Below are 13,187 nucleotides of genomic sequence, written 5' to 3'. Positions count from 1 at the left end.
TTTTTATTTGTTATATTATCATTAATTATTATAATTTAGTAATTAATAATTCATAACCAGTCACATATTATTTTTTACTGACAAATTTCTTAGAATATATAATTTGAATGATAAAAAAATTATATTTTTGTATGTTTTTAATAAATATTAAATAAATTATTAATTTTTTTTATATTAATTTACATTTTTTGTATTGGAACAGAATTATAAATATTAGATTAAATATAACATTAACTCGCTAAATTTTACATAAAATATACATTTTGCATTGAAGATAATCTTATCTCATCTTATTAATATTTAGAAGAATATTGATACGTTATATTATATGATTTCTAACACCATATTTTGTGGAAAGATGATCATAGTTATTAGATACCTGGTGCTTAAGAAGCTATTCGATGTGGATTGATGTAGTTTAATATTGTGTTTCATATACAATATTTAAAATTAAAATATGTAAGAACTAACATTAAATTCTAACAATTATAGTATGATGCATCAAATAGTATTAGACATTTAAATTCTATTTTCAAAATAATAAATTATTTAGAATTTTTAATTCTAGTAGATGCTAACTATAAAAATGTACAATAATGTACAATAAAAAAAATTGAGATATAATTTAACTACTATTTTCGGGTCTCACTTCACAATTTTCTAATACTTAATAAGGTTTATGATTATCTATTTTAATTTTTTTTTATGTCACATCAATTTAAAGTAGGCGCCAAATTTTTCCAGAAAAGAAAATTTTGAAAGTGAAATGACGTCTTATTATTAGTGTGAAATCTTAATAAAAATCGTTTTCTACTTAGTTAGATCATGCATCAATTTTAAAAAACTATAAAGTTAGATCTATACGTCTCTTTAATGAAAATTTAAGGAAAAACAAAACTTTTTTTAATTTAAAATTTAAGGAAGAAAATGTTTAATACAGGCAAAGTTGTTGAGTGGGATTGTTTGACTTATTTTGTTATTATTATTATTATTATTTTATAATGTTTGGCTTTATTTTTTATTTGAATTGGACTCACATTAGCATTGACCAAAAACTAAAGATATTTAAAAAAAAAAAAAAAAAAAAAGTATAATAATGATATTTATTTATAAAAGAAAAAATATGATCCCAGAAAATATGTATCTTTCTTCTTCCTAAACTTTCTAACTGGCCATGGAAAGAACTGAGTAGAGTAGGCAATTCTGCCGAAGTTTCATTTTTCTCTCTTTATTTTTGTTACTCAAACTTTATAACACCTGTCATTCTCTTCATCTTCAAGTTTGCATTTTTTTTAACTTGCTCTGTTTCAGTCGATCTCCATTCATAGCCATTCATAACTCTGATTCTGGGTGATTTAAGTTTGTTTTAATCGAAACAACACAGACCCATTATAAAGGTGAGCCTCTTTAATCATTGTCTATGGTTTTTTGGATTTGTTCTTTTGCTTTTCTTTTTTGGTTGACATAAGCGTATTCCCAGATATTTTTTTCAGTCTTTCTTATAGGATGAGTTTTTCACATCTTTAGCGTTGTGAATAGTTAAAGATCCTTTCACTGTTGTAGCATCTCATGCAATAATATAATGGTTCCAAATAATGAAATTTGTATGGAAAGTGTTGTGTTGGTGTAAAAAAAATTGATTCAATTAAATGGGTTTGTTTATCTGATTCTGATAACCATGTTGATTTTATGAGTAAAGAATTTAGATTAATTATTTTGATTTGGCAAAATGTGTTTGTTTTTTTTGCGGATAGATTCAACATACAAGGACTTGTTTGGTTCCTAATATAAAATCATTGGTTTCGAACTCATGATTTTATTATTTGAATTTAGAAAAGGGTTTTGAAACAAAAGGGAAAAAAAAGAAGAAGAAGTCTGGTCCTTAATCAACGTTTTAATGTCTTTGTTTTTAATAAAGAATGTGACCAGTTCCAAAATGGGTCCCAGATAAGCCTTAAATTTCAGATTGAGTTGCATTTGGAATTGTTGATTTTGTTTCTTTTAAACCCTTGATTCAGTTGATATGACTCATCATCTACTTTCTGTTATGTTGCTTATCATTTTGCTTATGGCCTAACAAGAAAAGTATGAAACAATTGTAGAGCTGAAGTCTGTTCAGATAGCCACTGTGTGGAGAATGATCTGAAGTTGTAATAGTCATACAGAATTTGATCTCCTAAAATGGCTACCAACGTTACACACACTTGTCCGAGTCCTATGAAGGCTACTTCGAACGGTGCATTCCAAGGAGATGATCCTCTTCAGTTTGCCCTTCCTCTTGCTATTTTACAGATATGTTTGGTACTAGTTGTCACTCGACTTCTAGCATTCCTTATGAGGCCGTTAAGACAACCACGTGTGATTGCTGAGATTATCGTAAGTTTCTTGTTTTTGTCCTTGCTTGAATATAATATAACTGTAGTTATGGTTTTGTCATAAATGATATTGCCTATGAAAACTAAGACACTTACGGGTGCCAGTGTTGATTGAAGCTGGAGGTACTTCTCTTCACTTAGACGATTATATAGATTTGCAAATTGTCGTTTGAAGTTAGTTTTGTAGCTTGAGTTTTAAAGTTAGTAACAGCTGATAAAGAAGCATAGGATACCTAGATTTTGATGTTGAAGTCTTTCCCCTTAATTTTTCTTATACATCTTACTGTCTGCCTGGAAAGGTTATGTAACTATTTTACCTTGTATGTTTTCTCATATCAGGGAGGAATATTACTGGGGCCATCAGCGCTAGGAAGGAGCGAAGCCTATATTAGCAAGATTTTTCCACCCAGAAGTCTTACCGTGTTAGAAACTCTAGCAAATCTTGGACTTCTGTTTTTCCTCTTCCTGGCAGGCCTAGAGTTAGATCCTAAATCCATTCGCCGAACTGGGAAAAAAGCCCTGATGATTGCCCTGGCAGGAATTACCCTCCCATTTGCATTAGGAATTGGTTCCTCTTTTGTACTCCGACAAACCATATCTAAAGATGTGGATAGTGCTGCATTTCTAGTATTCATGGGAGTGGCCCTTTCAATAACTGCCTTCCCTGTCTTAGCTCGTATTCTGGCTGAGCTTAAACTCTTAACCACTGAAATTGGTAGGATGGCTATGTCAGCTGCAGCAGTCAATGATGTAGCTGCCTGGATTCTACTTGCTCTTGCCGTTGCTCTATCTGGGACTGATAAATCTCCTCTTATCTCATTATGGGTCTTTCTATCTGGGTGCATTTTTGTAATTTGTTGTATTCTCGTTGTCCCTCCAATCTTCAAATGGATGAGTCAGAGATGTCATGAAGGTGAGCCAGTGGATGAGATGTACATATGTGCAACACTAGCTGCTGTCCTGGCTGCTGGATTTATTACCGACACTATAGGAATTCATGCCATGTTCGGTGCCTTTGTCATTGGAATACTTGTCCCAAAGGATAGTCCACTTGCAGGTGCTCTAGTGGAAAAAGTAGAGGATCTTGTATCTGGTCTCTTTCTGCCTTTGTATTTTGTTTCAAGTGGACTGAAGACCAATATAGCTACCATTCGAGGGCTCCAATCATGGGGTCTTTTTGTTTTAGTCACAGTTACAGCTTGTTTTGGGAAGATATTTGGAACTGTTGCGGTATCTCTTTTATGCAAAGTGCCCTTCCGTGAAGCTGTAACACTTGGGTTCCTAATGAACACTAAAGGGTTGGTGGAACTCATTGTTCTCAACATTGGTAAAGATAGAAATGTAAGTTGTTACTTCTTACTGGTGTGAATTCTTTGCCTTTTGAATATAGCTATTATTTCTAATTAAGTATTGATATAATGTTTTTTTTTCAACTTTGCAGGTTTTAAATGAGCAAACATTTTCCATCATGGTACTAATGGCTGTCTTTACTACATTCATCACCACACCTGTTGTCATTGCAGTGTATAAGCCAGCAAAAAGGGCAATGATGGCTAATTACAAGTATAGAACAGTTGAAAGGGAAAATCCAAACACCCAACTTAGGATCTTGGCTTGTTTCCATAGTACAAGAAACATTCCATCATTGCTAAACCTGCTTGAGGCCTCAAGAGGAACCGAGAAGCGAGAAGAGCTTTCTGTTTATGCACTGCACCTCATGGAGCTTTCTGAGAGGTCATCAGCTATTCTAATGGTTCATAAGGCACGAAGAAATGGATTGCCCTTTTGGCACAAGGGCCATCGGTCCGATTCTGGCAATGTTGTTGTGGCATTTGAGACTTACCGGCAACTAGGCCGAGTATCTGTTAAGCCAATGACATCAATCTCTTCAATGTCCGATATGCACGAGGACGTTTGTTCCACTGCCGCGGGGAAAAGGGCTGCAATCATTATCCTTCCATTCCACAAGCACCAAAGGCTGGATGGCACGTTAGAAGTTACTAGAAGTGACTTCCGCTGGGTTAACAGGAGGATCCTTGAGCATGCACCTTGCTCTGTTGGAATTTTTGTTGACCGTGGGCTTGGTGGAAATAGCCATGTGGCTGCCAGTAACGTGTCTTGTTTCATTGCAGTTCTATTCTTTGGTGGTCGAGATGACAGGGAGGCCCTTGCTTATGGCTGCCGGATGGCTGAGCACCCTGGTATTAGACTAATGGTCATCCGCTTTCTTGTGGAACCCAACATTGCTGGGGATAATGCGATAATTAATGTGGAAAGCAATTCAAGCACCGATTTTAGTTCACTTGACAACGACGTCTTGGTCAACTTTAAGAAGACTAAGGCCAACGACAATTCCATCAAATATGAAGAGAAACCAGTTCAAAATACTGATCAAGTTATTGCTGCCATCCGTGAAATCGGCAACTGTAATCTGTTTTTGGTGGGTCGGAGTCCAGCTGGTGAAGTAGCCTTAGCTTTGAACAGGAGGAGTGAGTGCCCAGAATTGGGGCCTGTTGGTAGTCTCTTGACTGCGCCAGAATTCTCTACAACAGCATCAGTTTTGGTTGTCCAACAATACAATGGTCAGGTGCCCTTGAATTTGGACTCAGAAACTGGGGAAGATTCAACAGACAGAGAATGAAAATCTAACTAACTGAGCTTAGTTTCTTAATTTCTTACTGAATCTGGTCTAATAAAGTAGCTGAGTGTTCCAAAGTTCTGCCCCCACATTTTTTTTCTTCTTCAAAATAATGTCTTTTCTTGTGGTTTTGTTTGGAGTAGTTGGCCTTGTTGTGATCACAATCTGTAATTAATTCGTAGAATTTAATTGAGAAAAGAACATCTTCATTCAGAAACTATTTTTTTGTTGTGCCTCATGCTGAGTACGTATTTTTTGTTCTAATATCTGTATGTTTGATTTCTTTGTTGTGAATTTGTAAAACAGCAAATGAATAAAAACAGTGGCTTAGTCAGCTTCTCACCTGTTTATCAGAGATGACATAACCTTCTATTGCCACTTTCAGAAAAGAACACAAATGAGTTAAAATCTATCCTACCAACCGCCCTACAAGCCATCATCATCTAATTATTTTTTTTTCTCTTCAGAACAGTTTCTATATGTCATTGGCCAACAACTCTGTTTAAAGAGATCAATTAGAAAATGTTAAAGAAGAAAGTATGAACATGCTCTGTTTTTGTGGAGAGGAAAATAGATGTGTCACCAAAAAATCCACTGAAGGAGGGGTTGATGAATTATATTAATTTAAAAAAATTCTCCTTCTTCTTGTTCCTACTAGGCTTAACGTACCTACCACTGTCCTAAGCACTAACTCTTTCAACAGGTATATTCTTTACTCAAATGATTAAACAAAAACAACAAAGTAAAACCCAATTCAAAGATTTTCTTTAAATAGTCTAGAAAGATTGTTAAGAAGCCATAATCATCCAACATGAGAGGAGAAACTTCAGAAAATTTAGCTTCTTATTTCATTCTGTTCCTTGGCATTGCAGTAGCATCTCACTCTGCCTTGGCATCCAAGAAACTACTCAAAGAGCAATCACCCTGCAAGAGTTTTGTGCTCTACTACCATGACACCCTCTTCAACGGCACTGATGCAGTTAACGCCACGTCTGCAATGGTAGCAAATAAGACTAGTCTAGGCGATTTCAACTTCGGCATGTTGGTCGTTTTTGATGATCCAATGACTACAGATAATCATTTACTTTCTCCCCCAGTTGCTAGAGCTCAAGGCTTTTACTTCTATGACAAGAAGAACGAGTACAATGCTTGGTTTGCCTACACTTTGGTGTTCAACTCGAGTGAGCACAAGGGTACTTTGAACATCATGGGGGCAGACTTGATGCCTGAGAAGACTAGAGATCTCTCCGTGGTTGGAGGCACTGGAGACTTCTTTATGGCTCGAGGAATCGTAACCTTACAGACTGATACTTTGCAGGGTGACTTCTATTTTCGTCTCAAGATGGATATCAAATTATATGAATGTTATTAGTATCTAGAGATGATATATTTATAATATATTTTCGATTTGGTTTGCTGGAATATATGAGCTTTCTATACATAATTAATATTAGTCAAAGTGTGTGCAAGTAGTTAATTTGTATTTTAATCTTAGCTTGTAGTAGTCTATTATATATGGCTTTGGTGGCATCTCATCATACGACGAAGCTCTCAAAAACTCTGCCAAGAGATTCTGTATCCTAATCCTATATATCTAATGTTCATAGTGGTGAAGTTATATGTTATTTTAATATATTATTGTAAAATAGTATATTATGATGACAGTGTGCTAATAATGATCTTTTATACTATATAAATTACAAAAATAATTGAACAAATTCTTAATATTACAAAAAAAAAGACACAACAGTTTTACATATGACATGATTAACAACTTGCAACACAGCCAAGATTTACCACTAATAAACCTATGAAAATTATGGTTACTACCGAACCATCTAAATACTATGCATGGCTAGCTCTTCAGCATGAACAAGGAAGCAATCACAGAAGTTTAACACTATATTTTTACAAAATAATTCTAAAGAGACCACACCTAGACCGATGTTATTTCTTGTTTAATTGACAAAAAAAAATGTGCAAACCCAAGAAAATGCCAGTCAAATATATACAATTAAAAATTATTGTCAAAATGAAACTCTCACTATTAATATTTACAACTTCTTTTTGATCAACAATTAGATCGATCTCTTTTACTGACTCGTATATCTAGTATATAATGATAATAATTATAACAAGTTTTCCCTTAAATATGTACATACATTTCCGCTTTTTTATCAACATTTCCTCTCAAACGACATGACTTTTGGGAAAAAATTCTATTTCAAAATTAAATTAATCATTTGAATTAATTGTAATAAAAAAAAAAGACCAAAAACCGTTTTGAGTCCAAACGGTAAGAAACTACCCGTAAGGCCTTCTTTTGTTAATATTGTCTTTGTCATCATCTACTTCGTTCCAACTCTCTTCCCAGTTTCCTCGCAAGCACCATTATATAGCCGGTGTTTGAGTAGCCTTCTAGTGGTGGCGCTTGGTTCACACGCGCCGCCACTACCATATGTACATTCCCACTACATTTCAGTATCACAATATTAAAGATAAATAAGAACAAATACCGCCATGCATGGCAGATCAAGGGACCATGCTGTCGCCCTATGACTTTTATGATGATGGCCCATTAACCGATAGTCTTTCGATTATATTGAACGAAGTTGAGAATCCAACCCTGTTGGGTTTGCCGGCACCGGACCATATTGGTGGCCAAGCCTCTACTTCCCACGATCACCACCGCCACCACCACCATCAACATCATCATCACACTCCTGCTCTTACTTGGGATGGTTTGCCAGTTGATGCTAATCTTGATCCTGGTGTGGTAGGGAGTGGTTCTTATTTTGAACAGGGTCCTCCTCAAATTCATGATGATCATCAAGAAACGAATAATAATAACACTGATAACAATAATCTTCACGATCAAGAGAATTTTGGGTTATTGCCACAAATTATTACTAGCAGTAGTAATGATAATAATGGTGATGGTGGTGGTGGTGGTTGTGGTGGTAATTCAAGGCTACTTCACGATTGGCCTCCACCGCCTGTTCCGTTCAATTGTAGTTGTTGTCAAGTGCTTAGAGAAATCATTCATGTCAATGGTGAGACTACATATTATATGATCGATTATTTTGAGTGATTTTTTGATGTCGTTTTTACTAACTTGTGTCGTTTTTATTGGTGGATCAAGAGTTCAACAACTACATGAAACTTGAGATTCACGGAAGACTTGGTATGATCTGTCATGCACTTTGTGAGACTAGGACTACTATTGTCAATGATATAGGGACTAGTACTTCACATAATCCTCAGTTTGAAATGTTCGAGTAAGTTTTTGGAATGATGAAAATGTTGTACTGACTAATTTCATGTATTTCATATGATAAATATGTTTGAATCATCAGTTTTTGTAGACAAAGCACTGAGGAAGTGAAACAGTTTCTAGTAAAGTATTGCTCACAAAGAAAAATAGAGGGTTATGTTATGTTGAATGATCCCTTGTCTCCCTTCTACGAGGCTTTGTGCGTTGGTTTAGAATGGGATGACTTTTCTTTTGATAACGATTTTGACTTCTTTCCCACATCTCCACTCAATTCAGGTCAGCATATCATCTCAATTTCTCTCTTTTTTTATAGCACAACTATCAATACATTGTATTATAATGTTATGTTATGTTATAATGTACGTATATCGAAAGTGAATTTATCTGAATATTGTAAATATGACAACAACCAGGGCAGCAGCAGCAGCAGCCAGAACAAACTGATTCTCAACCTGAAGCAGCACCAGCAGCAGCCCCAAGTGAGTTAGAAAGGAATAATCCCAGGATAACTCTTGCAGAACAGGTTCTTATAGTTCATTTTTTCAATTTATTTAATAAAAATTCTTTGTTGAAAATGAATCAAACTAATTACTGCTGGAATTGGACTAAGATAGTGGAATTATATTTAGTTAGGATTGATATATTTTGTTAAGAAATATATCATCTTAATAAACATGGTTAGATAAGTATAATTAAAGTTGGACAGTTAATTTGAATCAAAATTCCATTATTTCATTGTGATTTAGTTATGATTTTTGGGTTGCCAGTCAAAGTCAAAGTTGTATGTAACATTTTGTGCAGAGGCAGAGAACTGGAAGGTTGACACTGGTGGATCTACGTGAGTATCTGCATCTTACGATTGAAGAGGCTGCAAAGGCTATGAATGTGTGCCCAACTGTCCTCAAAAAGATATGTCGCCGAAGTGGTCTGCATAGATGGCCTCACAGAAAGGTTCTTATTGTCAAAACTATTAGACTATAGAATATTAAATATCAACTTTGTTTTATATTGTATAAATATGGGGTCTTTTTTATGGACATTTACAGATCAGAAGCATTAAAAGGAAAATATCAAGCTTGAGGCCCAGTTTAGAGTCTAACAACCCAGAGATCAGGGAGCAGGCTCAAGCTGAAATCGATCAACTTAGACAAGAGGCCACCAACATTTGTGGTGGGGTCGATATAGTGGGATTATAGCAAAAATGCATATGTATATACATATTTAAGGGAAAACTTGTTATAATTATTATCATTATATACTAGATATACGAGTCAGTAAAAGAGATCGATCTAATTGTTGATCAAAAAGAAGTTGTAAATATTAATAGTGAGAGTTTCATTTTGACAATAATTTTTAATTGTATATATTTGACTGGCATTTTCTTGGGTTTGCACATTTTTTTTTGTCAATTAAACAAGAAATAACATCGGTCTAGGTGTGGTCTCTTTAGAATTATTTTGTAAAAATATAGTGTTAAACTTCTGTGATTGCTTCCTTGTTCATGCTGAAGAGCTAGCCATGCATAGTATTTAGATGGTTCGGTAGTAACCATAATTTTCATAGGTTTATTAGTGGTAAATCTTGGCTGTGTTGCAAGTTGTTAATCATGTCATATGTAAAACTGTTGTGTCTTTTTTTTTGTAATATTAAGAATTTGTTCAATTATTTTTGTAATTTATATAGTATAAAAGATCATTATTAGCACACTGTCATCATAATATACTATTTTACAATAATATATTAAAATAACATATAACTTCACCACTATGAACATTAGATATATAGGATTAGGATACAGAATCTCTTGGCAGAGTTTTTGAGAGCTTCGTCGTATGATGAGATGCCACCAAAGCCATATATAATAGACTACTACAAGCTAAGATTAAAATACAAATTAACTACTTGCACACACTTTGACTAATATTAATTATGTATAGAAAGCTCATATATTCCAGCAAACCAAATCGAAAATATATTATAAATATATCATCTCTAGATACTAATAACATTCATATAATTTGATATCCATCTTGAGACGAAAATAGAAGTCACCCTGCAAAGTATCAGTCTGTAAGGTTACGATTCCTCGAGCCATAAAGAAGTCTCCAGTGCCTCCAACCACGGAGAGATCTCTAGTCTTCTCAGGCATCAAGTCTGCCCCCATGATGTTCAAAGTACCCTTGTGCTCACTCGAGTTGAACACCAAAGTGTAGGCAAACCAAGCATTGTACTCGTTCTTCTTGTCATAGAAGTAAAAGCCTTGAGCTCTAGCAACTGGGGGAGAAAGTAAATGATTATCTGTAGTCATTGGATCATCAAAAACGACCAACATGCCGAAGTTGAAATCGCCTAGACTAGTCTTATTTGCTACCATTGCAGACGTGGCGTTAACTGCATCAGTGCCGTTGAAGAGGGTGTCATGGTAGTAGAGCACAAAACTCTTGCAGGGTGATTGCTCTTTGAGTAGTTTCTTGGATGCCAAGGCAGAGTGAGATGCTACTGCAATGCCAAGGAACAGAATGAAATAAGTTTCTCCTCTCATGTTGGATGATATATAAATATATATATATATGCATGTATGGCTTCTTAAAAATCTTTACTACACTATTATTTATAGGAAAACTTAATTTGACTTTGTGTATAAACTAACATGAATTAGATAATGTGATTGCTATTACTGATAAATGCTCTGACAACCATGAACATGTTTAGAAAATCTATGTATAACACAGACTTGACAGTTGAAATGATATCGCATGCATTTTTGCACATATCTATGCTGAAGTCTTAAGCGTGCATACTGCTTTAACACTACTTTTTTTTACTATACTGCTTTAACACATATCTATGCTGAAGTAAAGCTAAAATTTCACTATAAAGTCACTTACAGAGCCTGTGTAAAATGTGTAAAAAAAAAAATTAAATAGTCTTTTCAATTGGTGATTGAGTAATGTAAAATTATATTTTTTTAACTAAATGATAGTATTTCGTAGTGAAATACTATTCATCAAGCTATAAATATTTTATTATTCTTTATAAACTTTTGTATATATATATATATATATATATGAGTGTGATACTATTATATTTAATTATTTTATTTTTTAAAATGAATAAAATATTTTTAAAATATATAATATTTAAATGATATAGAGAAAAAATAGAGAAATTGATATATGGTATAATGTAAAAGTTTGAGGTAAATTATAAAAAAAATATGTTTTGGTGATGTATTTTGTAATACACTTTCTCTATAATATTTAGCTTAAACTCACAAAAATACATTCCATCAGCTCATTTATACATATATTTATAATAGCTATGCACAAATTCCAATTAATCCATATCTACATTTATAACATTTATATATCCTTTATATAATATTTTAATATTATTATTTTTCTTTATAAGCTTTCTCTCTCCCATTTAGTATATATATTTATTATTTCTTTTTCTTTTTTAATTATTTTATTTTACTTTAATTAATAAAATATGTTTAAAGATATAATATTTAAATGATGTAGAGAAATATATAGAGAATCTGATGTATGATATAAAATAAATAAATATGTAGTTTTTGGATGTATTTTAAAGAATGGAGTAGAGGTCCATTCAGAGTGCTCTTATTTGCGCAGAACCCATTTGCAATCATATTAAAAGTAGCAACTTTTTCTTTTTCAACGTATGCTCTACTTGCATGTATAATCTCTTTTTTCATGCTTATTATATATACACTAATGTAGCGTTCAAATTGTACCTTATGAAAATATTATAGTGTGTAAGTATTCAACAATATATAAATATATAAGAATATGATTACTCTACTCATCGGTTTTGACATGAAATACCATTTTGCTTAGACTTTTCTAAACACTTTCACATGCTCTACTTATTCGTTCTATTTCTAATGGCAACAAAAAATTTGCACAAGTTTTTCATGGGGTTATTGTTTGGTATAAGATTTTTTTTTCATTATATCTATCTCTTCAACAAATATACAACTCTCTTGCTTAAAAAAGACAAATATATAACTCTTCTATTTATCTATCTATATCTTAGACTATCAATAATTATTTTTCCTTACTTATGATACAATTTAGTACTATTAATCTATCAAATTGTAATTAAAAAAAAATCAAGCTTACAAGGAAACTACTCATTAGGCTGTGTAACTAGTGACTTTTATGATTTTATTTTATTAATAGATGAACCATGCAAAAAGATATTCTATTTTTATTGTCATTTTTCCTTCTTAAACATATATATAGTCGTTTTGTTCAAGAGATGTCGTTGACATATATAGTTTTATTCCATTATTAATCTTTGCTTTTTATGCTGTTCCTAGCCTTTTTACTTAACAATGTTTATTGTAATCAAAGCAAACATCCTACATAATTTTGAGAAATTTAGAGTATTAAAAACAAAGTCTAAAATAACCCAATAAATACATAGGTGAAAGAAATGAAAGTTTGGACTCTTTTTTTCACATCGAAAACTATTCCAAATTTCCTGAAAAATATGGATGTCTATTCTAATCATAATGAACATCTTAATGTAAAAAAAGCTGAAGTTACAACTTTGGCATGTGAAATGAAATGAAGCGTGCAGTACAATACAATCAAGGTTCTGCAAATGAATGAGTGCTTGCTCCACAACTCAAAAAATCGCCTACTGGGCCGGGCTGATATATGAATATACTAATCATTTGAACACATATATATACACACACACGCACAGGGGGATTCTAATAAAGGTCTTCACTTTGTGCTTTACCGGTAGGACTTTCAGTATTTACAACTCGTGAATAATTTTTGGCGTAATTTTATTTTATGATCGTGTATATTGTAGTTATTTAGAGCATCCTGCAAATTTTAAGAAATTTCTGAATAATTTACAGTAC

General features: G+C 33.1%; 4 protein-coding genes across 4 annotated transcripts; 3 read left to right on the top strand and 1 right to left on the bottom strand.

Annotated features, from left to right (window-relative positions):
- Positions 1–1,146: 1,146 nt before the first annotated feature.
- LOC133778538 (cation/H(+) antiporter 18-like) lies at positions 1,147–5,233 on the top strand. Its single transcript, XM_062218497.1, has 4 exons — positions 1,147–1,397; positions 2,103–2,376; positions 2,715–3,716; positions 3,817–5,233. Exons 2-4 carry the CDS (start codon positions 2,182–2,184, stop codon positions 5,014–5,016), a joined length of 2,397 nt encoding a protein of 798 aa, XP_062074481.1. The 5' UTR covers positions 1,147–1,397; positions 2,103–2,181; the 3' UTR covers positions 5,017–5,233.
- Positions 5,234–5,507: 274 nt separating this feature from the next.
- On the top strand, positions 5,508–6,631 carry LOC133778537 (dirigent protein 5-like). Its single transcript, XM_062218496.1, has one exon. The coding sequence runs from the start codon at positions 5,825–5,827 to the stop codon at positions 6,383–6,385; it is 561 nt and encodes a 186-aa protein (XP_062074480.1). The 5' UTR covers positions 5,508–5,824; the 3' UTR covers positions 6,386–6,631.
- Positions 6,632–7,537: 906 nt separating this feature from the next.
- Positions 7,538–9,483, top strand: LOC133780171 (uncharacterized). The gene is made up of 6 exons (XM_062220043.1): positions 7,538–8,066; positions 8,156–8,291; positions 8,370–8,563; positions 8,701–8,810; positions 9,089–9,238; positions 9,334–9,483. The coding sequence occupies exons 1-6, from the start codon at positions 7,538–7,540 to the stop codon at positions 9,481–9,483; spliced, it is 1,269 nt and encodes a 422-aa protein (XP_062076027.1).
- A 557-nt stretch (positions 9,484–10,040) lies between these two features.
- On the bottom strand, positions 10,041–10,841 carry LOC133834098 (dirigent protein 5-like). The gene has a single exon (XM_062263600.1). The coding sequence runs from the start codon at positions 10,827–10,829 to the stop codon at positions 10,287–10,289; it is 543 nt and encodes a 180-aa protein (XP_062119584.1). The 5' UTR covers positions 10,830–10,841; the 3' UTR covers positions 10,041–10,286.
- Between the last annotated feature and the right edge of the window lie 2,346 nt (positions 10,842–13,187).

Source organism: Humulus lupulus, chromosome 5 (assembly GCF_963169125.1).
Source record: "Humulus lupulus chromosome 5, drHumLupu1.1, whole genome shotgun sequence".
In the NCBI taxonomy this organism is placed as follows: domain Eukaryota; kingdom Viridiplantae; phylum Streptophyta; class Magnoliopsida; order Rosales; family Cannabaceae; genus Humulus; species Humulus lupulus.
The sequence above is the reverse complement of the archived record's forward strand: the minus strand, read 5'-3'. Positions and strand labels throughout refer to the sequence as shown.